We start from the raw sequence: 26304 nt of genomic DNA, 5'->3' as shown, positions 1-26304 counted from the left end.
AATAATAAAGATAATAATCCTGCGTTATTTAGCTAAACCTTGATGAGGTGCAGGGATTTTTTTGCAGCATTTTTGTGTATCATTTATATATTTGAATTGCCTAGTTGAGGTATAAGAAAGGAGGGACATACATTTATAAAACCAAAGAAGGGAAGTGGAAAGAAGGGAGGAAACTGGACAAACTTGATCAATTTAAATATATTTTTCTTATTATACTTCCACGGTGTCTGTGTGTGTGTTTTTTTGTGTGCTGAAGGTCTTACTGCTCTATATAGAGTTGCTACTACCAATCTCCTTATTGAACCTAAAGATCTTAATTCACAGAGTTCCAAATATTGATGATAATGATAACCTACAGGTAAGCCAGGGTTACACAGGGCTCGAAATTAACTTTTTTTCTTGGTAGCACTGGTGCTTTCAAATGTAGAAGTTAGTAGCACCAGCAAAGACTTCAGGAGCACCGACCCAAAAGCAAGGCAGTGACGGAGCGATAGTGACGCTCCGTCCATCTCCGTTCCTCCTCTCTCCCCCAGGAGAGCAGCCGCAGCTGCGCTCTCATTGGTTCCTGGTGTAGCGGTTTGTACTTTGCGTTGTGTTTTTCTTTTTTTTTATTTCTCTTGGAATGATGAGTCCACCAGTGCGATATCAATCTCCATCCATTTATTCATGTGCGCAGCGGTAGATATCTGGCAACACACAACATGTGCGTATGGCGATCAAAATCCTCATCAAACTCTTTATTGAGGGGAAAAGAAAACTTAAATTTAGAAAGTCGCGGTGAAGTACAACGTCATACAAGACCTCACAACTGTCACCACTACTTGTCTAGCCCCCAACAATGAAAATTGATCCCACCCGCTACAGACACGTACCTCTCTCAGCCGCGGTCATTACCGACTGAGGAGGTGTCTCCACTCTCCAGGTATTCACCACACCACCACCAGACTACCACAGGGGGAGCTCTCACAACTTATCAGCCAATGAGGAGTGGAAACACCCAACTCCGCTACACTGGCAGGACCGCAGGAGCGCGGTCTCACAAAAAAAGGCGCACCAGATTTTTTCCCCCTAGTCGCACCGGTGCTCCCAAACATATTTAATAGTGGCACTGATAAAAATTTGGCCGTGTATGCGACCAAAATGAGCGCAATTTCGAGCCCTGGCTATGGGAGAAGCACAATGAAGATCTGTTGTTCAGCAATAAATGACATGGCGGAAGTTATTCTTGTCTTATTTCATGTAGTGTCTAAGTAGGAGGCATAAGCCTTAACTATAGTGATATAACTTGCATAAAGCAGTGGTGTAGTGCTGTGGTACTGTTCACTGTAGGGTAGGGGCATATCTATAATTATAGCATATAAACTAATTGCTTTGGTTGCCAATTAAATTTAAAAGTCCTTAAGTTACCGTATTTTGCGCACCATTCGGCTCATTGTATAGCTGAGACGCGCAGTCTAAATAACGAAGTTTATAAGCAAAAAGCTGACTGTGGTTGGACTGTGTTGTACTACGTATTTAAATTTCAAAAAATCACCGACATTTTTAGAATATGTTTTTATTTCATTAATTTTTTGATTTTTTGATGTGCTAAATCCTTCGAAGTCCCCCGGTCCCCCGGTCTCTTTACGTGAACCGGAACAACCGGAACTGATAGCCTGGAGTTTACATGTTGTGTCGTAAGCGTGTCTCCTCGCTGACGTCATCGTCAGGGGTCTTCAGCCAATCAGATGTGGTTACCAGCATACCTGCGGTTTAGTACCGGCATACCCTCTACACGGGTACCTACCGGGGGTGTGCCGGACGTAGCCTCGCGTCATGTGCTCTAATTGGTCCATCGCTGCCGGCGTACGTAGTGACGTAATACGTCCTATGCCGGCGGACAATGGTCGATCTGGCGGATCGCTGACTGAAGTCACACAAAAACATTTTCACAGATTTCTGAACTCAGTGTACACATGAGACGATTAATGTTAAAAGGCGCAGCGTTAATTTTTGAGAAATGTTAAGGCTTTTAAGCGCGTCTTATTGTGCGCAAAATACGGCACCTAAATATTTATATTTACAAGGAACGTTATTTACCGGTTCAGGAACTTTATTTTTTTGTTGTTGTAACTGGTTCAGGAACGTCAGTTTATGGGTGGAACACAAAACCGGAAACGTTATAATTCCATTTCTGTTCGGAACGACGCGAAAACCAAAACATTCTGGTTCAAAGCCCTGCAGAATTCCCAGTGTCGCCCACCCCTGACAGGGAACGCACCGCCGTGAGGCCAAGACCACCGTTCACATGGTTGTTTTAAGGTCCGTGGGAATGCACCAATAATATTAAACCATTTCTCATTACATATTAATGCAGGAAACTCAACAGCACATAGTGTCTCTTTAACTCATGGCGTGCCATGAGTTCATGTGACCACTGTGACCAGTCAGCAGGAAGTGGCTTTGCTGGTATCAGTGTGAACCTGGTCTGGAGCCACGTGGTGAGTTCCTGTGATTTATTGTCTGCTTCCTGTTGTACTCTGTCGCTGCTGCATGAGTTTAAGAGTTAAAAATGTTTATTTTGAGCCTCTGGTTTTTGATGTCATGATTTTGAGTTGTGTGAATTTGATCTTGGCACTGTTTTAATTTTATTGTGCACGCTCCTGTACCTCCGGTGTTACTGTGGCTCCTCCCACCTGCCGTCAATCATGCGGCAGGTGGGATTTAACCTTAAAGGTCCCATATTCTGTATTTTTAACTTAATGTCATTCAGCTGCCAGATGTCCAACTAGACTGCATTCCAAATATTTTCACCTAAAGTGATCTGTGGTCCTAAATATCAGCTTTTCAAAATCGCTCATCTGACCTCCTCACAAAACGCTTCGTTTCAGGCCTCCGGCTGCAGTATGTTAATGAGCTCCGCTGGTCACGCCCCCTTCACCTGGGCCACGCCCCTCTGAAGTGGAGCGTTATGCTAACGGGACACTGACCGGCGTTACGTTTGTTAGCATTATGGCGTTTGGAGGACCCATCGTGTCGGCGTACATTTATGACCCTGAGTCGGACCCAGAAGCTCCTAAAGAAACACCGACTGTGCGGCTGCTGCAGGACGTTTCTGAATGGTTAGTCCGTGTGAACGTTACTTAGTTGGTTCTGTGTTGTTTTGTTGTGTAACCTACGTCATCACAGGACGTTAGCATCGTCCGGTAGCTACTTTAGCTTCTACTCCCGCCTCTCATCACACAGTAATAATGTCACATGTCTTATTATGTGTTTTGTATATGTACAGATGTGTTTACTGTTAAAATGTTGCTGTATTTCTATAAGTGACAGTAAAGTCTGATGGTGGTTCTGATAGTTATTACCATGTGGCTAATGCTAGCTTCTGCTCACGGCTAACTTACTTTATTTTTCCATCACATTGATTTAACCCGTTACTGAGCTGCTAAATGTTTGAGGCAGTCCTCTGTGACGAGACACGGAGATAACACCTGCTACCATCACACCAGGTTAATGGTGAAATGATGTAACCATACTGCAGTGATGCCTTTATCTGCTCTATTTTGAGGTGTCTTCACCTGTTGTACAGGTGTTCCTGTGGACACTGAATGTACGCCAACAGAAGCAGAAAACATCTGTTTGGAGACACAAGTAGCAAGCTCACAGCTAAACCACAATGTCTCTATTCGGCTACTTTTACCATTATTAATTTAAATGACCTTTACCATGTTTTTCAGTGTAGGTTAGGAGCCGTCTGCAGGAGGTTGATGAAGTTCCGTGCATGACTCAACATCCTGGGTTCCAGCCTGTGTACCTAAACGTGTACACCCTACAAACGGCTGGTCACGTACTGAGGGCCGAGTGTGGCCCTTCACGTCTGAGACCAATACATTGGTAAGTCGTTCTTTGAAAAATATCGGAATAAAAACTACAGCTATGTCTTATTTAGCTTCATTAGGCATTCCTTCATTAATGCAGTAACATGACATATATAGGTACAACAAAGTCTAATATATTGTATTTGCGACACCTTGATTTTTATCTTATTAATAGACATGTTGAACATTTTTTGGTATTCACAATCCATTTCTGTTAACATATACAAGCATTTATTTACATAAAACAATACATCCAACAACAATAATGACAAAACAGAGCCATCCTGTCAGGAAATCAACAACAGTTGTAATACTCGGGATTGAAAACATTGTGAAATAAATAGTTTTGTGTCCTTTTTCTGTAGACGGTGCAGACATCTGGCCTATCGCCCTTTTGTTGGCTGGTGCTGGGGCTACTTAGGGTGCAGAATTCGGGTTGTCATCCCAGCCTGTGTGGTCCTTCACATACGCCAGGAGTTTCCTGAAGACGAAGGCCACTACGCTGGATTTAGACCGAGTCTTGGTTGAACCTGGTCATGTAGCTGGCAATGACCTCCTCTTTGTCAGGACGCTCACACTGGACAGACAGATTCTCGGGGAGAGGAATGACCATCATCTCATTTGTGTATGGCATGGAGTCCACCAAGACTTTGTCACATATGAAGTCCAACATGTCAGCTACAAAGCCTGTTCAATAAAACACAAAGATCTTTACTGTTATTGATATTGTTTGATTCATTTCTTTGTTTGGAAAAATTGTGTTCAAAATACATCCTGGTACTTGCTACTAATTTATTTATTTGTATGGTTACTTTTTACTGTGTTTTGTTGCGAACAATTACTAACAGAATTTCAAAACATGTTTGTTTGAAATATTAAAATATTGCAAAACTAACAGAATGTTGGCTCTGTCTTGTGAGGTTTGACTCTGCATGGTCCCTTCAAAAAGCCTTTGGAAAGTGGATCTTGTAGAGGGGTACACCAAACGTAACGAATAAGGAGCCAAAACAATATATGACATACATGAATCTGTCAATTTTTTTATACTAAAGTCTTCACTTACTGTCTTGCTGGAAAATTATAATACACTATTTTTTACTGAACTATCAACACATGTGCATTCACTAACACCTGTAGACGACTATATTTAGAAAATTAGTGTATTCAACCAATTTTATTAAAACATTGTATGGAATATGACTTGTACATACCTTTACTTCAATAGTGGGAATGAGTCCTGCAGGACAGCTGTGTACCAACAGTATGGGTGTCCACTGGGTCAGTTTGGCCCCCCACGTCCCTTGAAGCTGTGGGCTGAAAGGATGCACAAGGAAGAGGGACACTAATTTCAGGACACCAATGTTCTGATTTTGGATAAGCAGGACAGACCTATGAGCGTTGTCGCTATGACGACCAACAAACAATCGACTCTAACACGTGCGCGCACACAATATGAAACAAAGCACAACTCCCTACGTAGCCTAGCATTAGCTGACTTTATTTATGCTGACAGGTAATAGGAAAGAAAATATGAACCAACTTACTGTGTGTTTTAGTTTTATTCTGTAGGTCCAGCACACACACGTGTGGGAGCGTGCGCGCACACACAAACAAAGGAGACCTCCCTACATAGCCTAGCATAGCATGACTTCATTCATGCTAACCGACAAAAAGAAAAAAGATCAAATGTGAGCCCAACTCTGGTGCTTGTACCTACAGTAGGTACTGTAGGTTTAGCACACACACGTTGTACCTACAGTAGGTACTGTAGGTTTAGCACACACACGTTGTACCTACAGTAGGTACTGTAGGTTTAGCACACACGTTTTACCTACAGTAGGTACTGTAGGTTTAGCACACACACGTTGTACCTACAGTAGGTACTGTAGGTTTAGCACACACACGTTGTACCTACAGTAGGTACTGTAGGTTTAGCACACACGTTTTACCTACAGTAGGTACTGTAGGTTTAGCACACACGTTGTACCTACAGTAGGTACTGTAGGTTTAGCACACACGTTGTACCTACAGTAGGTACTGTAGGTTCAGCACACACACGTTGGAGCACACACTCGCAAACACGAAACAAAGCAGCACCACCTAATTAGCCAAATAGCACTCGATCACTCATGCTAACAGACAACTGCTAAACACATAAACGTGGTGAGACTAACCTGTAACCGGGGTGCAGGTCCTTGGTCCAGAGTGCAGGTCCTTGGTCCAGGGTGCAGGTCCTTGGTCCAGGGTGCAGGTCCTTGGTCCAGGGTGCAGGTCCTTGGTCCCTACGGTTGGGAGTGATCCTTGAATGAGGATCAGTCTCAGGCAAAGCCCCGTCTGGACTGACCCCCATTGCTAAAACAGGCTGGAGTGAAGAGGTTCACACACAAACTAACGAGCAGGAGATGTAGCTGCACAGAGCCATTAAAAATGAAATGTAACCACGGTCTCTTCTGTTCTTCATGGGATGGGATGAAAAATAAACACTGGTGTTGATTTGTACAATCAACAACTGAACAACTAACTTGTTTCCTTCTCACGGACGCCATTTCAACAGACTGCTGCCTCACGTCCGACTTGTGGATGACCACGCCCTTGGGCGTGTCAACCAGTCCATATCGTCCAATACTCTGTCCAATAGCAGAGTGCAAAGTCTGACGTCAAGGATGCCTGTTCTAGCAATCGAGTCGTTCAGAGCCATGACTTCCTAAAAGTCCAAATATCTATTGATGCAGGAAGTGTTTGTTTACCAGATTCTAGGAGTTGGTCGGGTTAGGGAGGACCACTATGTATATGTAGAGACCTGAAAAAGTGTGATTTTCATAATAGGGCCCCTTTAAAGGTTTTATTTGACCTTAAAGGTTTTAGGGATCCTTTGAGAGTTGGAGCTAGAAAATTTTTGCTTTTCTTCTAAACCCTCTGGATTGAAGGACCAGATATACAGTGATCCCTCGTTCCTCACGGTTAATGCGTTCCAGGAACCACATGCAAATAAAGAATTTTGCGATATAGCGACAAACTATATTTGATTATTTACAGTAATTTAAACGTTTATGAATCCTCCCCATACTGATATTAAACCACCTATCTGTAATACCTTTTCCCACACTCTGATAGACTGTTTAAAGCACTTTTGTGTCTCATGGAAGTCCGAAACTCACGGAACGTAGCGCACTTCAGGATGCCGTCAGTCAACAGAATGCACGTACAGTATCACGTTACTGCCTACTAAAAATCAGCGACGATGTGAAGTTGGGAGTGCTTATGCGCGAATGCGTGAGTGTGCACTGTACGAACAAATGTCTTACCTGTCATAGCAGACTGCCGTCCTGCAGTTCCCCTTTCTGCCACAACCCGTATAGGGGCAGCACTGTTGTGTTCATGGAGCTCTACCACAAACACCTGTTGTTGTTTGTTGTCTCTGTTGGCATCTCAGAGCGTCAGGCTAGAAACAGGCTGATGCAAGAGCAATTTGCCACAGGTTCCAGATTAGCATCACTAGCACCAGCACACATTTGATGGGTGTGGTGTTAACCCCTCCGCTCTAACGATGATATCAGTGCTAGTTTAATGATGTCACTCTGACAACAGTCGTTTTACTTGGATCAGCACCGGACCGGCAGCATGTTCTTTAAAGTCACCAACAAAACATCCAACAACTTTATTCATATATGTCAAAAATAGAAAGTAGATGAAGACGGACTGGTCTGTGTCTTCATTGCTCCGCCCTGTTTGCTCTTATCAGTGGGAACAAATGAAGCAAAATGCCTGGAACACTCAAGAACCTTTAGAACACAACGATGTGGGTCATGTTCGCGCACTGGCCCTGGGGGCCTCCAGGGCCATCCGCTGGTTACACAGTTCCCTGAGCTTTGAATCTGGGGCTTTTAAGTTTTCCATATATGGAAGTGGTTCCTGTCTGACAACAGGAACCGGTACATTAGCCAATCAGCATGAGGGGAATACAGATACTAACTATAGCTACTAACCAGACACGTTAGCTTTGAAGAACTTAACTTCTGAAGTCCAGTGTTTCACTGGTCTCCATGGATCCGGGTCCATTACCAGGTCCAGCCTACAGCTCCAGGAACCTAGACCCCGGCTGATACCGTGGACCTGCTCCCTGATATGAGGAGGCAGAGCTCCAGAGCAGTAGGTGTGTTAGCTCTGTAGTTAGCTTCTCTGACCACCAGGACCAGGTTGAGGTACCAGTGAAGGTTTTGGAGGAAGCCATGTGTTGAGCACGTGGTGCTGAGTGCCTGCAAGGTGCAGGTGCACCAGCCAGTCTATCCCCCTGATGTGTCAGTGTCCGTGCACTGTGTTCGCCATAACGCCGCTGGGGTTCATGTTCGGGGTGTTCTCCAAAGGGCGTCACGCTGAGCTGAGGCTGTCAAAGCCGCAGAACTTCCATCGTTTCTCCAGAGTGGCTCCGACGCCACTCAGCTCCTGTCGGAACATCCTGGGAAGACGATGCATGAGACGCTCAAGGTCCGCTGTGGACACCTACAGGGGGTGAGGGGGTTGGAGAGAGGACAGACATATAAACCTAGCCTCAATGAGTCTGTGAGCCAATCAGACGCTGGGGTGGGACTGGTCATGGATCACCACAGAGGTCACATGATGAAAACGTTGACTGGACACAGTCTTGAGTCCCCTGGAGACTCCTCCCACCCCAGCATGTTGGCCAGTGTCTGAATGGGAGTCCTCACCTTGGAGTCCAGGCTCTGGACGTACGACCACAGGTACTCCAGGTTGGCCCCGAACGGATGGACGTGAAGGAACGTGGATATAACACCTTCATCGGAGGAGAGCACAGATTGGTTACTGCTCACCCAATCAGCAGTCATCACTCTGCTGTTAGTGAGTCACACCATCAGCACTATTGTTAACAGAATGTAAAACATTTGAGGGTCAATAGATAGTAGTTTCTGGTACATACTACATAGTACACACCGGTGAGTAGGGGTTTGGGTGACCACCCAAGTATGCACTGACAAGTATGTAATAATAATAATAATAATAATAATAATAATAATAATAATAATAATAATTCACACTTTATTGATCCCAGAAGGGAAATTCTCTTAGCAGTACCTAGTACTCAGCAGTACCTAGTACTGCTGAGTACATTAGTTCCTCAAGATAGAGCTGTTGGTGTGTCCATATCTTATACCCTATATCAACGTGAGCAAAGTCCGAGATACGAGTTGTGTTTCAGGAAACCAACGCTACCTGGCGTACGGATACAACATCAGTGAGACCGATCTCGTTCTTTACCACGTGTTGGGGGATGGATACAACATCAGTGAGACCGGATCTCGTTCTTTACCACGTGTTGGCGGATGGATACAAAGTCTGCGTTTCTGTTGGTTGATAAAATACGTTTGGGGCTTTTTTACTAAACTGACAGAATAAAATGATTTTAGTTCATATATGTGGGGAAATGTTCCCTTCAACCACAGACCGGATTAAAGGTTCTACTTTACGTTTTAATCCTGTAGGTTTTAATACTGTAGGTTTTAATACTGTAAGGTTCTATTGTTGGTTCTACAGTAGGTTCCACTGCAACTCATCTGTTTTGTCAAACAATGTGATGTAATGACGTCTCACTGGCGGTCTGACCAGTGGGTCGTGCTGAACCCAGAGGTGTTTGTCTGGACTCTTGTGAGCAGGAGGTGTGCTCTGGTGGGAGACGTGCAGCAGCAGCAGGGCTCTCTGTCACACCAGGATTTTCTGTGTGCGCTAAAGGAGATGAACGAGCTGCTGCTCTGCGCCGGCCCGCGCCGTCGCCACAGATAACAGCTGTGATTTAGGAGCTGCTGGATCCAGACGCGTCAGCAGAGAGTATCTCCTGGTGTTCAGTCGGCTTCTCTTTCTGCCCCGTGTGGTGGCATCACAGCCCCGATGGGGGGCACAACGCTGCCCCAAATTGTTCATTAGGATTTATTATTATTGAAATGTTCTTGGGGGGGCAGAGCAGATCGTCCAATGAACACACCCTGGGTGTGAGTGGACAGTGGGAGGTGTCAGTTCACCTCCTGAGCACTGCTGAGGTGCCCTCGAGCAAGGCACCATCCCCTTTACAAGCTGCTCATTGAAGCGCACCTACCCCCCCCCCCCCACTGCATGTCTACAGGCCCTGTGTACGTGTGCGTGCGTGTGTGTGTGTTACGAGCCTGTACACACTTACATGCGTGTGACTAAACTAACAGTGTGATCTAGAGCGTGCTAACACTCTGGTCGTCTGTTGTGAGTCTTCATACTGACCCAGTAGAAGAGCTTCTTTCTCTGAAGCCACGCCCCCCCTTGTGATGACATCAGTCCTCCTGTCTCTGCTGAGGTACAGGGAGAGACCACACCCATTCATCACCTGTCAACACACACACACACACACACCTTTATTACTTGTGATGTACATTTCCTTCAGGAGCCATGATTCAGATTTGTAGATCAGTTAGAGGACAGATTTAAAGACCGTGTAGAGAGTGATACCGGAGGGGTTTTTTTAGAGTGTAGAGAGTGATACTGAAGGTTTTCTAGAGTGTAGAGAGTAATACTAGTGGGTTTTTTTAGAGTGTAGAGGGTGATACTGGAGGTTTTCCAGAGTGTGCAGAGTGACGGTGGGTTCTTCTAGAGTTTTTTTATGCTACATTCTGACTGACCTTTCCAGACATTAAACATTAGATGGTGACGGCGCGTCTACCTTCTCCGGAGCTTCTCCGTTGCTTCCCTGCACGGCACCGCTGAGCAGCTGCAGAGACATCAGGAAGCAGATGTGAACAAACAGGAAGTGACCCGCAGCAGCGCTCTGCTCTTCATTTATTAATGGCTCTGTGTGTTCGTCCGTCACAACGCGTGTGATTAAAGTTTGATGATGACATCAGAAAACATTCACCACAGAGACGTGAGGCGTGCTTTCCTGAGCAGAGCACTAGTGTTTCACACGCGTGTACACAATGTTTCTGGACCTGCAGGCCTCGTTCCCCACAGAGGGTCTAGAACTGAACAGAGCCAATGTCACTGTCTACAAGACTCCTCCCTGACTGCTGTGGGGGTTCCAGCCTCCTGGTGGAGAACAGGCCCTGATCACACCTGCAGACAACACTCACACCTGAGACAGACCGGCTGCCGTCCACTGACTCAACCTGAGGATGAGCGTGTCCCCCTCCGTCCACCAGGAGGCGCTGGTGGACGTGTCGTCTGTCAAAGCCATGTGAAAACAGAGAAGGTGACCAGGTGGACTAATCGACCAATCATGTGTGACTGGGGCCACACACCTTCTCTCGTAAGGTAAGCACCTCCCTTTCCAGGAAGTGCTGCTCCTCTCTGGCCTGCTCAAGCTCCGCCTCCTTACTGGACAGCTTCTCCTGCAGACTCAGCAGTTCCTGCAAGACATCCGAGTCCATCAATGACACACACACCTACACACACACACACACACACAGCAGGTTCATTTTTGTTTTTCGCTCCATGAATTAAGACGGTTCTGGCTTAGACGGCTTTGGGGGGCTTGTTGCCTGTGTGTTACCCGTTGAGTCAGAGTGTTCTTATTGGCTGGTGTCTGACAGCTGTCAGTGGTGTGGAGATGCTCCAGCTGATTGATGGTTATTATTGATTACTTCTGACGTCTCCACAGACGACATTAACTCACCATCAGACACAAACTAGCGGCGACGCCTTCGACCCGTCAGCGACATCAGAGCCGCGCAGCAAAGCATCATGGGAGAGCGTGAATCAGTGGTAACACAGTCGGGAACCAGATGGAGGACAGTTTCTCACGGGGGGGCGCTGATGACAGCCCCGGACAGGTCTGTCACAGTCGATAAAGGTTCATTTGAACGTTCCTCTGGATCCTCTGGAATCACATGTTCTTCCTGGTTCCTGGTTCCAAGGCAGGTGGGGGCCCGACAAGGAACCTTCCGACCAAACATCCGACCGAAATTTTTAGACCAACTGAAAGACCAACCGACCAATCTTTTTGGGTTTTTTTGACCGACTGACCAACAAAAAAAAAATTTTTTTAGACAGACGAACTCACCAAAAAAACATTTTTTAGACAGACCAACCGACCAATGAAAACCTTTTTTTTAGACCAACCAACAATCCAACCAAAAAATAATAATTTATAGACCGACCGACTGGAAAAAAAAAATTTCTGGACCGACTCGCGAATTTTAGACTGACTGAAAAAAAATTTTTTTTAGACAAACCAACCACAAGAATGTTTTTTTTGGACCGATCGAGAAAATTTTTTTTAACGACAGACCGAAAAAAAACAACATTTTTTGACCAAATGACTGAAAAAAAATTTTTATTTTACACAGACCAACAACTATGTTTTAGACCAACCGGCCAAGAAAGAAATTTTTTCAGACCAAATGACCGACCTGAAAAAAAAATTTTTTGACCAACCGATCAAAAAAAATTTTATTTAGACCGACCGACCAGCTAAAAAAACGAATTTTTAGACAGACCGACCGACTGAAAAACACATTATTTAGACGACCAACCAAAAAAATTAATTTTTTAGACTGACTGACCTGAAAAATTTTTTTTTTTTTAATCACAAAAACTGACCGAAGAAACTCACCCATTCATCACACACACACACACACGCACGCACGCACGCACACACACACACACACACACACACACAGACACACACACACACACACACACACAACCAGGAACCACCTGTTGCATGCTGAGCATCCTCTGCTGCAGCGGCTGCCCCTGTGCCTCTGGCCCGGGGCTGAGCTCGTCATCCAATCGGATGCTCCTGCTGTGTTCTCTCCTCAGAAGCTCCGCCTCGTTCCGGTAGGCGTCCAGCTGCCAGCGCAGCGAGTCGTTCTCCTCCCGCAAGGACGCCTGCTCCTGAACGCCTGCAGGACAGGAAGTGGAAACGTTCCAACCAGCCGGCCGAGAGGAGCGACAGCGGCGCCGGTGCCTCACCGTTCTCCTGCATCCAGGCCCTCTCATTGGGCCCCTCCGGAGGCCCTTCCTCATCCTCAGACATGTCCATCTCCTCCTCTCGCCGGATGCCCATGATCTCCTCGCTCTGGGCGTCTCTAAGCTCCTGCAGCAGTGGGGGGAGGTGGTCAAACCCCCCATAGTGATGTGTACTTCCTGAATGAATCACATGTTGCGTCCTCCGCAGCACCAGTGACACCTGACCCCTGACCTCTGATCCTGACCCCTCCATTAGTTTAAAATGCTTTCCTTCGAATTCATGAATAACCTTCAAACATTATTATGTGATGCAGCTTTTCTAGATTCTTTCCAGAAGCTTTAGAGCTCTGTAGATGTTTTCTGGATTCTTTCTAGAAGCTTTAGAGCGCTGTAGATGTTTTATAGATTTTTTTCTAGACGCTTTAGAGCTCTGTAGTTGTTTTATAGATTTTTTCTATAAGCTTTAGAGCGCTGTCGATGTTTTCTAGATTCTCTCTAGAAGCTTTCAGAAGCCTATCTGTGTGTGGATGTGTCGTGTTGTTCTGGACGCTCCCCCACCTTCACACGATCAACGGTTTAACGTTCACCTCTGGCTCTGGATCAGACTGAATTCTGGGGCACCGTTACCATGGCATTGCCTCAGCTGTGGAGGGGGCGGAGTCACGTCTGTCGGGGGCAGGTACCCACCTCACACTGCTTGCGCCACATGTCTATGTTCTTGCGCTGGGCTTTAGAGAAATGGTCCCATGCTTTCTGCCTGGTGGTGGCGCTGAACACGGTGGTGATCTGCTCAACTTTAGGGTGAACACGGGTGGGGGGATGGGGGGCGGAGACAAAACAAGCCGTTTATGGAGCATCGTAGCAGGAAGTCAGGCAGCAGACAGGAGAGACACTTGACCTCCTGAAAATCACTTCCTGTTCCTACCAACAAGCAGCCTGTCGACACGGCTACAAGAGACCTCCTCCCAGGTGTGTCAGGTGATCAGGTGTTTCTCCTGTTCACTGTTCTGTTCTTACTTCAGCATCACGCCCTTCACCGCTGAACAGGCAGCAAACGCTTTTGTTACTGACTGCATCATTCCTTCCTGCCTGTTGTTACTGACTGCATCATTCCTTCCTGTCTGTTGTTACTGACTGCTTTAGTCTGAACACTGACAGCTGGACCTTCTCCAGATTCCCTGGAGGTGATGAACCAGTTGGATTCATCCAATCAGAGAACAGCGTGGGCAGTGGAGGTGGGGGGGGGGTTGTCTTTGGCCTTGTCACGTCACTGGCTGTAAGAACCAGTGTCCTTATTGATGGAGCTAATGCAGAGATGGATGGGGGAGGGTTGTCATGGAGACCAGGCCAAGTGAATGATTCAAAGAGGACTTAGAGGAACATCTTTCATTGTCTGCACCTTAGCCTGCGGCAACAAAGGGACTGGGACCAATAATGCAGAGGATTCTGGGAATGTATCTCCCTGTCAGACTGCACTGAGGGCTCAGATCCTGTCAGACTGCACTGAGGGTTCAGATCCTGTCAGACTGCATTGAGGGCTCAGATCCTGTCAGACTGCACTAAGGGTTCAGATCCTGTCAGACTGCACTGAGGGCTCAGATTCTGTCAGACTGCACTGGGGGTCACATGAACAATGCTAATGTCTGTCCTACCGGCTTCCTGCAGGCATGTCCTCCAGGTGAGTCAGGAACTTACTGGTCTTACCTGTGACCTCCTGGTGGTCATGTGACCCCCCAGCCTCAGGACTGTTAAAGAGCAGGTGTTCTTACACTGGGTCAGGATGGCCATCAGGGCGCTCTTGAAGGTCTCCTTGGCGCGTTCCATCTCCTCCTCGTGCTGAGCCTTCTCCGCCATCAGGCGCCGGATGTGGCTATTGGCCGACTGGATCATGGAATAGAAGTGATTGGCGGTTCGCCGGTTGACTTCACCACGGTCGATCCACGTGAGCAAGACTGCTGTGGCATCGCTGAACTTCTGGTCATCTGTTTGAAACAAGGCGAGATGAAGCCAATCAGAGCTGATATCTCCATCAGGTCCCTGAGGGCCCCCCAGCCTGAGCCGACCAATCCCAGCCCCTCGTTTCAATTAGGGGGGTGTGGCTGAACCCTTCATGACCGGATCAGACCAGTTTGTCCTCCACCTCCATCATGTTGACATGAACATGTGATCAAACCTGTGCTGATGCTAATCTGGAAGCTAACAGACACACACTGCCCCCACGGGGGTTGTGGCAGAAAGAGGAACTGCAGGTCAATAGCCAGATAGGGTGAAGCACGTTTGTTCAAATCTCTGAATGTTCGTAAATCAAATGTTTGTAAGTTGAGGACAACCCATACTAATAAAATTACTGCTACCACTACTACTACTGTTGCTATTACTATTATTATTACTACTACTCTTACTATTATTATTAGTATTACTACTACTGTTACTATTACTATTATTATTACTACTACTATTATTATTACTATTACTATCACTACTACTACTGTTACTATTACTATTAGTACCACTACTACTACTGTTACTATCATTATTACTACCACTACTACTGTCACTATTGCTACTACTACCACTACTACTACTGTCACTATTAATACTACTACCACTACTACTGTTACTATTAATACCACTACTACTACTGTTATTATTACTACCACTACTACTACTGTTACTATTGTTATTACTACTACTACTGCTACTACTATTGTTAATATTACTATTACTACTGTTACTATTAATTTTAATACCACTACTTCTACTGTTACTATTACTACCACTAATACTGCTGTCACTATTACTACCACTACTACTGCTACTACTTCTGTTAGTATTACTACTACTGTTACTGTTACTATTCCAGTACTCCCCCCAGCACCAGTCAGCTGCTGGACCTCTATCAGGTGATGGTCCAGCAGCTGCCCTCCTAGCTGAGTCAGCGTTCTTCCTTCTTACTTCCTGTCCCTGTCGGGTCCTGATGGCGGCACTTCTCGGCCCGTTAGCCTGCAGTCAGACGAACTCCCTGGAGTCTCCCTGAAGCCTCCGAGCGGAGCGGCTGCGTTCAGCTCCGTCGTTGGGCGTCTCGCTCGGTTCCTCCGTCTGAACAACAATGGAGCGTCGCCGCGGCGCCGAACAGAGTGAATAAGAGCGTTTAATGAGCTCAATGCTCGGAGCAACAGCCTGAGCCGCTCTAAGAGCCTCATTCTCACAGCAGCAGATTACAGTCGCTTCACAGAGGAACAACAGCTGGGGGAGAATGGCCGCCGCCCCCCCCCCGCTGCCAGGGCAACAAAGGAGGCATGTCGGTTTATGTTGGGCAATGACGCCGATGCTCCGCTTCACGGCACCGGAGACAATATCAGCCCCGGGGCGGGGGGGGTGGGGGGCTTCTGCTGCTGTCACCTCCGGACCGAGGTGGGACGTCACCTGAAGCCACCCCGAGCCCCGCCCAAACAGCCTCGCCCGATAAGCCCCGCCCGACCAGCCATTGGGTGAAGGCCTGGTCCCGGACAACACTGACCTCGCTGGATCAACAGTCCCCACGGCCCCCGCCCCCAGGCGGTGGCGATGGGTTCAATTCCAGCTCTCACAACGCTTTCACACGTCAACCGCCGCGTCTTTCTGCCCACTTCCTGCCACGCCCTCTGGGCCGTCCACTGACAGGGAAGAGAAGCCTCTCATCACGTCAGCCAGGAAAAGACTGACCAGATCTAGATGGGGCTATGGCTACATCCTGGCACTGTGATGTAGATGGAGTGGGCGGGGCTCCTGTGACAGTTTGTGTGTGTGTGCGTGTGTGTGCGTGCGTGTGCCTGTGTGTTACACGAGTGGGCTGGGCGTGAGAATTTTCCCTCTCATTGAATTTTGTACATTCATGACTTCTTCTGTAATTAATAAAAGTGATTTAACTGGACCAGCAGGGATCTGGGAGCGGCGCTCACCTTTCAGCCTCTCGGCTAAGAGCGCCGCCTCGTGCTCAGAGTAGTGCACGACGGGCGGGGGAGACGGGGGCAGACAGTCATGGTGGAACTGGCGGCGGTGTCGCTCCTCTCTGGCCAGGAGGCGCTGCTGACACTCCCACTCGTACAGGTCGTCTCTGGCCTGGGCGAAGTCCACATGGATCCGCCCCGAGTCCTTCTTCTCAGTGCTGGAACCGATACGCATCCGGTACCCTGAGAACAGAGGACAGTACTAGACCAGCAGTTTGCTCCATAGGACCTGCAGAAGCTTCTGATTGGATGTTCTTTAGTTCTTTACATGTCTCCTCTGGGTAACATGACATTAAAGTTCACCGCTATGCAGACGACACCCAGTTTTATCCACCATTAACCCTAACGACACCAACAGACTCCAGGCCTGACTCAAGACAGAAACATGAAGGGACCTGAACCTTCTTGATGGTCGACAAAACAGAAATTATCTTCAGCTCAACACGCCTCGAACAAATTCCTGATTGGTCCAGGAAATCTGGATGAGATCACATGACCCCCTAGTTAATGTAGTACGACATCTGGGCGTGGTCTGGATCAGAGTCTGTCCTTAGACTCCCAGAGACAGCTGCTAATGGGCGTCACCAGCTTACACCTGCTAATTGGCGTCGCCAGCTAGAGATTGATGGGGGCGTGGCCGGCTGCAGACTGGTGGGGGCGTGGCCAGCTGCAGACTGGTGGGGGGAACACACCTGACAGGTACAGAGCTTTGTCCACCATGAACTCCTCCAGGAAGCGGATGTGGCAGAAGTTCTTCTTGCTCTTGCGGACGGCGCTGATCTCGCCACACGGAGCGAACACCTCCCTGATGATCTCCTCCGAGGCGTTCTCCGGCAGACCGCCAACAAACACCGTCTTACACCCAGGGGGGCGCTCCCGAGTTGATGGAGGGGGCAGGTCTGGAAAACAGGATGATGCCATCATCATCATCATCATAACCATCATCATCATAACCATCATCATCATCACCATCACCATCATCACAATAATCATCATCATCACCATCATCACCATCATCCTCCCCCAGAGGAGGTTTAATGCTACCTGGGGCTGAAATAGCGCTCCTAGTAGTCACATGACTAAAGCAGCTCATACTTGGACACGTGTGACAGTGGACACATGTGTGATGGTGGACACGTGTGTGACGGTGGGTGGTCATGGGGTCACAGGGGGACACACAGGGACACCCCCAGACCCAGATGGACGGTTCTTACTGGGGTTCTGAGGGAACAGCGTGCAGCTGCTACAGTGGATCACCTCCTTGAGGACCGGCAAGTCGTGGGGCGCCGGCGGGGGCGGGACCAGTCCGATGGCCGCCATCAGGGGGTTGATGGGGGAGATCAGTCCCAGAGCGCTGTCGAACCTCTGGAGGCACACAGAATCTGCAGAGCAGAGGGAGTTAATGGAAGAGCTGCAGAATCGGAACCAGGACAGGTCCATGTTCTGGAGATGACATGTGACTACTTGAAACCATATGTGACTACATGAGACTGAGATTATGTGAAACTACATGAGACTACATGAGGTTTGGGGTCCTCAAGCCATCAAACCAGGAGCCTCGGGTGCTGAACAGTTCTATAGGGATGAAGATCCAGTAACGGGAGAACCAGGGCTCAGAACCGAGGGTTCTGGTCTGCAGGGGTCCAGACAGGTTCTGGTGGAACCTTTAATTCTTTCTGTGGTGATTGATCTGTTCACTCACAGCTCAGGTGGGTGGAGCTATGGGAATGTTCACAGTGTCCGACCCGTGTGAACAGAACCCGATTCTGACCCCTGGCAGGAAACACATTTTTCTCCAGACGTTTTCAGGAGAGAAATAAGAGCAGAGATAAACTCCATGAGTTAGAGCAGCGCTGCGTTCAGGGACCCGTCAGGTCCAGGAAAAGTCATTACAGCACAGACCGATAAGAACAGCAGGTAAACGCCTCATTCATCACAGCCGGCGCCATTCTCTCTGCAGGAACCCCCCTCAGAACGGGCCCCCAGGAAGGCTCCGGACCAGATCACCGACCCCACAGCCCGGACTCATGTTCCAGAACCGGAACTCACCCGGGACCAGCTGCTGGCTGCCGACGCCCACTGGAACCACGCCCACACTGGTCATGGCCGACGCCCAGGCTCCATGATCCCCCACAGGTACCGGCACCTGGTTCTGGTCAGGTCCCCCCACACCATCAGCTGCTGCACACACACACAATCACACACACACACAGTGGTGTCAGTACGGGGGGCAGCAGCTGGCTGGACTTGTGGGGCTGTGAACTCGTACCGCTGGACATCGCAGGTCGTATCCTTCATTAGACCCTCGCTCTGGCTCTGCAACGGGGGTTGGGGCGATTGCCCGATGGACTGATTGATCGATGGACTGATTGATCGATGGACTGAGCACCTATGGAGGAGAAACAAAGGAAAGGTTAGGATGGAACAACAAACCCACCTCAGCCCCCAACTCCACCGCCCCCCATCAAAACACCCCTAGTCTAGGCCAGACCCCCCTATAGACCAGACCCCCCTTCAGACCAGACCTCCTATAGACCAGACCCCGTCTGCAGGACCAGGGCCCAGAGCGGGGGTGTGAGCTCATGTCAGCGGCGGTGAATAAAACATGAGGTGTGATGATCCTCGCGGCGCTTCAGACGGGGGGGACATTGGATCGGTGTCTCATTCACATGCGTGTCATGAATATGTATGACCCGCCACACAGAAGCAGCCTCAGGCACACACTCCGTATCCACGGAAACAGTCAGGAAGCCGACAGCATCGCTGTCTCCACCCGCCTCCGTCCTCCTGCTGCTGAAACAGCGACTATCAAACGCTCCCTTCCTGGGGAACTAAGGAGCTGATGGATCTAATCAATCAATACTGAGGGACGGATTAGCTATTAAGTGACACTGATTAGGTATTGATTAGGCATTGATTATGTATTGATTAGGTATTGATTAGATATTGATTAGATATTGATTAGATGACATCGATTAGGTAATGATTAGGTATTTATTAGTTATCTTTGGGTATTGATTAGGTATTGATTAGGTATTGATTAGGTGACATCACTGACTACACCCTGAAGATCAAGCTGGTTTCTAGACTCGACCTCTGGGCCAGGGTTCATGAGCCCTGCTGACGCAGCCTCGTCTGAAGAACTGATCCACGAAGGGTTAATGAAACGAGACGATGTGTTCAAGGTGCGCTGGGAAGGAACAGCGCCAGCCGCAGTTTGGAACAGTGACAGATTACCCCGAGCAGCGAGAACGCTAACCGTTAGCCTCAGGGGAGATAAACGTGTTAGTTCAGGCGCCGCCGTCTCCACGGATTAATCATGTGGTACACACACACACACACACAAACACACACACACGCGCTGCCATTTCCTGTGTGACCAGCGCCACCGTCACCCATCAGCTGGGGGGCGGAGTCACGACCCAGTAACCCGTCAGCAAATGACTCCTAATGGAGCCCCCATTACCCACAGTGAGGGGAGGGGCCAGAGTCTCCTCAGCCAATCAGACGGCTGAGCCCACGCTGATGACCAGACAGAAAGAACCTCCAGGAGAGCAGGACCAGAACCAGCTGGACACCCCTCAAGTGGGCTGAGACCCTGGCTAAAGCTAGCATGTATGTAGCACGCTGGCTAATGCTAGCATGTATGTAGCACGCTGGCTAATGCTAGCATGTATGTAACACTCTAGCTAACACTGTGATGAGTGATGATGTCATCTGCAGAGAAGAAAGTGTCCACATACTTTTGTCCAGATGTGTTTGTAAGCTTTTAGCACACAGACATGCTAAACGCTAACAGTCTGATTAATGTCACTACAGAGGGAATGCAGAATTACCAAAGAAACACTGTGTGTGTGTGTGTGTGTGTGTGTGTGTGTGTGTGTGTGTGTGTGTGTGTGTGTGTGTGTGTGTGTGTGTGTGTGTGTGTGTGTGTGTGTGTGTGATTGACAGAAGCAGCCGGCTGTAACGGCGGCGTCTGTTCTCATCGTCTCTCATTACAATCAGGAAATTGAAAGTGACAGCTCATCAGAGAGTCGTGTGAGGCTCCGCCCCCCCGGCGCCGCCGGCGAGTCTCCTGATGCGTTCAGGAGTCACATGACCCACTGAGTACATTTGACTGATTAAATATTAGTGTTGGTGGAAGAAGGACAGGAGGAAAGTGTGTTCGTAGGAAGTGAGAGAAGAGGAACGCCAAGAGTGTAGGACTGAGTAGGGATGTTGAATGTTGGAACTATGACAGGAAAAGGTAGAGAGTTGGTTGACATGATGCAGAGGAGGAAGGTAGACATACTGTGTGTCCAGGAGACCAGGTGGAAAGGTAGCAAGGCTAGAAGTTTAGGAGCATGGTTCAAGTTGTTCTATCATGGTGTAGATAGGAAGAGAAATGGAGTAGGAGTTATCTTGAAGGAGGAGTTTGTTAGGAATGTCCTGGAGGTAAAAAGAGTGTCAGACAGAGTGATGAGTCTGAAGCTAGAAATAGAAGGTGTGATGTTCAATGTTGTTAGCGGGTATGCTCCACAGGTAGGATGTGAGCTGGAGGAGAAGGAGAAATTCTGGTTGGACTTTGATGAAGTGATGCAGAGCATACCTAGAAGTGAGAGAGTTGTCATTGGTGCAGACTTCAATGGACATGTTGGTACAGGAAACAGAGGTGATGAGGAGGTGATGGGCAGGTTTTGGTATCCAGGAGAGGAACGCAGAAGGACAGATGGTAGTTGACTTTGCAAAAAGGATGGAAATGGCTACAATGAATACTTTCTTCCAGAAGAGGCAGGAACATGGGGTGACCTATAAGAGTGGAGGTAGGAGCACACAGGTAGACTACATCTAGTGTAGACGGTGTAACCTGAAGGAGATCAGTGACTGCGAAATAGTGGTAGGCGAGAGTGTAGCCAAACAGCATAGGATGGTGGTGTGTAGGAAGACTCTAGTGGTGAGGAAGATGAAGAGGGCAAAGGCAGAGCAGAGGATGAAATGGTGGAAGCTGAAAAAGGATGGAGGGGCTTGCCTCCATCTAACCCTGTCCAGTGATGGACAGGGATAGATGGAGGCAACTGATTCACTGTGGTGACCCCTAAAGAGAAAAGCTCAAAGGAGAAGAGGAAGATGAGTTGGTGGAAGAGGACAGTTGAGGGACAGATGCCCCCCCCCCACCCCCCCGCCCCACGGAGGCAGGAGGTGACCAGGAACTACTGATCATGTGATTTTCCTTCTGACTGAATGTATTTAACCAGCTAACGGCTAACATTAGCATTCAAGGCTAAGGCTAGCAGCTAGCCACACCAAAGCTAAACCAGCATGAAGAGCTCTGATTGGATGAGCTCAGACCCAGACTGATCCTGGTGCACATGATCTGTCACCCCCCCCCCACCCAGGGACGAGTCTCCCTCCATCAGCTGAGAGGAGGCGTCGTGTCCAAGTACACGTCAAGGTCGGACAGAATGATTCACCAACAGCGAGAAATACACCTGTATGTAGTACTAATACTCAGTCTGCAGTACTAATACTCAGAGGTTTTGCCCACCAGAGGCAGCGCTGCCCCCTCCTCTTGTCTGCCTTCTGTTTTTCTGTCCCCTCTCCTTGCCCCCCCCTGCCCCGTCTCCTCCTGTCATCACCACGGTAACGCATGGCAGCGCTGCAGCGCCCCGGCAACGCTCCATCCATCACCGCCTCTGCTGCTGCAGGAAGAGGATTCATCACCAAGAATTCTCCTCTGGGGGGTGAAGGGGGAGGGAGGGAAGAAAGGAGGAGGGGGGAGGGTGGAAGACGAGCAGGAAGACAAGGAAGAAACAAGACGGAAGAGAAGAGAAGAGGGAACGGACAGAGACGTTATTTCTCTGGTTAGCTTTAGCGGTGTTAGAGTCCATTAGCTTCGTGGCTAACGCTAGAGGCTAGCTGCTCTGGAGGCTCATCCATCAAACAGGATAAAACGAGGCGGCGTTCAACTTAGAGTGTTTCCTGTCCCTGAGCTGCACTTCATCACTGCTGGAGAGACAAGCAAGTCTGCAGACACACTGGACCAGTGGACCAGTACCAGTAGAGCAGTAGCCCTGTACTGGTCTACTGGCAGGACGGCCCCAGACCCGTAAAGGCTGGAGTCCACAGAACCAGAGCTTATGGCTCACAGACCCCCACACACACCCCCAGTACACCGGAGCCACACAAACACACACACACACACACACACACACACACACACACACACATACACACAAACACAGACAGACAGACAGACAGACAGACACACACACACACACACACACACACACTGACTGGGTTGAATGACAAACGAGTTATTTTATTTGAAACACTCGACTGAACCAAACTAATCCTCTTTACTGGAACGAGTGTGTGTGTGTGTGTGTGTGTGTGTGTGTGTGTGTGTGTGTGTGTGTGTGTGTGTGTGTGTGTGTGTGTGTGTTTAATGTCACACTGCCTCAGTGGAATAAACCGACATCAGACACGCTCTGGTTCTCCCCACTGTTCTCCCAGCATGCCTAGAGCCAGAGGTGACCTCTGACCTCCTGCTCTCATAAACAAGAACAACCATCAGTGGGACCGTCCAATGAGCTCCGAGGTCAGCAGGTGCGCCTGGACACAGAGGCATTGTGGGAAGTGTAGAAGTGTAGTGTGGGCTGAGATGTGGCTGCAGGGACTGGAGGACCATCGGTCAGTGAAGGCATCACGGCACACGATGTGTTCAGGAGCGGTCGGGTAAATGTAGACCCATTCATCCTCCAGGCACACGATGTGTTCAGGAGCGGTCGGGTAAATGTAGACCCAACAAAAGAGAAAGGTTTTTCATTTCCTCTTTAATCCGTTTTTTCAGTTTTCTGATGGAAAATAAAGAAGGTGATGGATTTAACAATGCTGAGGTTCAGGACCAGGAGCAGGACTAGAACCAGGACCAGGACGAGAACCAGGACCAGACCCAGTACCAGTACCAGGACCAGGACCAGGATCAGAATCAGGACCAGAACCAGGACCAGAACCAGGACAGATTACTACAGAGCAGTACAGATTACTACAGACCAGTACAGACCAGACATTTGTGAACAAGTGCAGTACCAGGATCAGAACCAGGACCAGGATCAGGACCAGGACCAGGACCAGGATCAGGATCAGGATCAGGATCAGGATCAGGATCAGGATCAGGATCAGGATCTTGTCCCTCCCATCCTGTCTGCTGGACGATGTAACGATCCTCAGCAGTTCTGAGCAGCAGGAGTTGGCCTGATTGGTGCTCTAGGAGCCCTGTGATTGGTGCTCTAGGAGCCCTGTGATTGGTGCTCTGGGAGCACTGTGATTGGTGCTCCGGGAGCCCTGTGATTGGTGCTCTAGGAGCCCTGTGATTGGTGCTCTGGGAGCTCTGTGATTGGTGCTCTGGGAGCCCTGTGATTGGTGCTCTGGTTGTGTCATCACGTTAAAGACCAGATGGAGGCGTGAAAGAGGAAGACTGGAGGCTCTGCTCCTCCTCCTCACACGCCGGCGCTGAGGGGGTGATGGTGCCGCCATGATCCCCTCAGATTCAGACACCCCCCCCCCCCGAGGGTTCTCAGGCGCTGAGTCACAGCTTCCTGTCGGCCTGTGATGTCACAGCCTCCAGGGCGCCGCATGTGATGAAGACGAGCGCTGACGAGGCGTTATCGATCCCTTAGCTCACACCAACGGCTGCTAGTGAGTCCACGTGTGCAGAGAGTGACCCCCCCACAGGAACAATAAAGTTCATTCAAACCACAGGAAGACAGGAGGCAATCAGAGGTCTGGAGGGGACGACCAAGGGCCATGGGTTTCCCTGTTTGTGTGTTTTTGAACAAAACTGTAGTTTGAAGACGGTCCATCTTCAGTACAGACCAGTATAAAATCACTACAGACGACTGCAGACCAGTACAGATCACTACAGACCAGTACAGATTACTACAGACCAGTACAGATCACTACAGATCAGTACAGATTACTACAGACCAGTACAGATTACTACAGACCAGTACAGATCACTACAGATCAGTACAGATTACTACAGACCAGTACAGATCACTACAGACCAGTACAGATTACTACAGACCAGTACAGATTACTACAGACCAGTACAGATCACTACGGATCAGTACAGACCAGTACAGATTACTATAGACCAATATAGACCAGTACAGATTACTACAGACCAATAGAGATTATTACAGATTACTACAGACCAGTACAGACCAGTACAGATTATTACAGACCACTACAGATTAATACAAACCAGTACAGACCAGTACAGATTACTACAGACCAGTACAGACCAGACATGTTGTGGACAAGTGCAGTAAATCAAGGTGACATCAGTATCAATGACATCATCCTGAATGACCAGCAGCAGGTAAACACACACACTCTCTCTCACACACACACACACACACACACACACACACACACACACACACACACACACACACACACACACACACACACACACACACACACACACTTTTCTCGGATCATGCTCTTCCTCCTCATCTTCCTCATCCATCCCGTTCTGCTCCGGTAATCGGTGTCTCTGTCAGCCCGTTTAATCAGGAACATCCAGCTGGTCACGTGACACCGTTCCGGGGTCGGACTGACTCCCCGGTAACGGGAGCGGACAAAGAAACACACCGGACCGAATCACGGAGCGTCTTACCTACTTCACGCGGCGCGGAGATCCGATCCCGGGTCTGCAGGACGGACTCCCCGGTGCTCCTCCGGTGCTCCTCCGCCCGTCCGGTCCTCCTCTCACACCGAGCTGCTGCCTCCGGTAGGAACCCGGAGGCGCGTCCCCGACACAGCGCCGTGCACGACGGTAGAGTCAGGAGAGACAGAAGGATGGAACGATGGAACGATGGAAGGATAGATAGATAGATAGATAGATAGATAGATAGATAGATAGATAGATAGATAGATAGATAGATAGATATGTAGCTGGATGGTTGAAGAGATTTTTACCGTCCCTTTGTGTTTTGTCTCATACTTTGTGTTGTACTGCCTGTTGTCCTGCCAGTGTTGTACTGTCTGTGTTGTACTGCCTAGTGTTCTGCCTGTCGTACTGCCTGTGTTTTAGTGCCTGTCGTACTGCCTGTGTTTAAGTGCCTGTCGTACTGCCTGTGTTTTAGTGCCTGTTGTTCTGCCTGTGTTTTAGTGCCTGTTGTACTGCCTGGTGTTCTGCCTGTTGCACTGTGGGTCTGAGAGGACTGTAATTTCATCTGTGCTGTATATCGTGCATATGGTACATTTGACAATAAAGCTGACTTTGATGGATGGATGATGGATGGATGACAGATGGATGATGGATCTTCAGGACATGCTTATCTTAGACAGTGTTTGACGTCCAGCTTAGATTTGTGTCACATGAGTTTTCGGGATGTTTTTTGGGGGGCTTATTAATATTAATAAGAATAAACCTTTATTGTCCCACAGTGGGGAAATGTGTGAGGGTCAGGGGTTAGAAGGTTGGGGGTTAGGACCCTGATACACGGGAGGGAGGGGGGGGGGGT

General features: G+C 48.6%; 1 protein-coding gene across 5 annotated transcripts; it reads right to left on the bottom strand.

Annotated features, from left to right (window-relative positions):
• Positions 1–7170: 7170 nt before the first annotated feature.
• Positions 7171–26226, bottom strand: enox1 (ecto-NOX disulfide-thiol exchanger 1). 5 transcript variants are annotated; one of them, XM_068330137.1, is made up of 15 exons: positions 25455–26226; positions 19062–19181; positions 18842–18973; positions 18007–18174; positions 17485–17691; positions 16745–16975; positions 14573–14785; positions 13491–13597; positions 12807–12930; positions 12549–12736; positions 11132–11239; positions 10558–10605; positions 10122–10224; positions 8564–8649; positions 7171–8357 (listed from the first exon to the last, which is right to left on the bottom strand). In XM_068330137.1, the coding sequence occupies exons 2-15, from the start codon at positions 19069–19071 to the stop codon at positions 8226–8228; spliced, it is 1857 nt and encodes a 618-aa protein (XP_068186238.1). In that variant the 5' UTR covers positions 19072–19181; positions 25455–26226; the 3' UTR covers positions 7171–8225. The 5 variants fall into 5 exon arrangements, with proteins under 5 accessions (XP_068186238.1, XP_068186241.1, XP_068186239.1 ...); XM_068330140.1 differs by having other exon boundaries at positions 18842–18970; XM_068330138.1 differs by having other exon boundaries at positions 25459–26226.
• Between the last annotated feature and the right edge of the window lie 78 nt (positions 26227–26304).

The sequence above is a fragment of the Antennarius striatus genome, chromosome 12 (genome assembly GCF_040054535.1).
Source record: "Antennarius striatus isolate MH-2024 chromosome 12, ASM4005453v1, whole genome shotgun sequence".
Classification (NCBI taxonomy): Eukaryota; Metazoa; Chordata; class Actinopteri; order Lophiiformes; family Antennariidae; genus Antennarius; species Antennarius striatus.
This window is presented reverse-complemented; position numbering and strand designations above follow the sequence as displayed.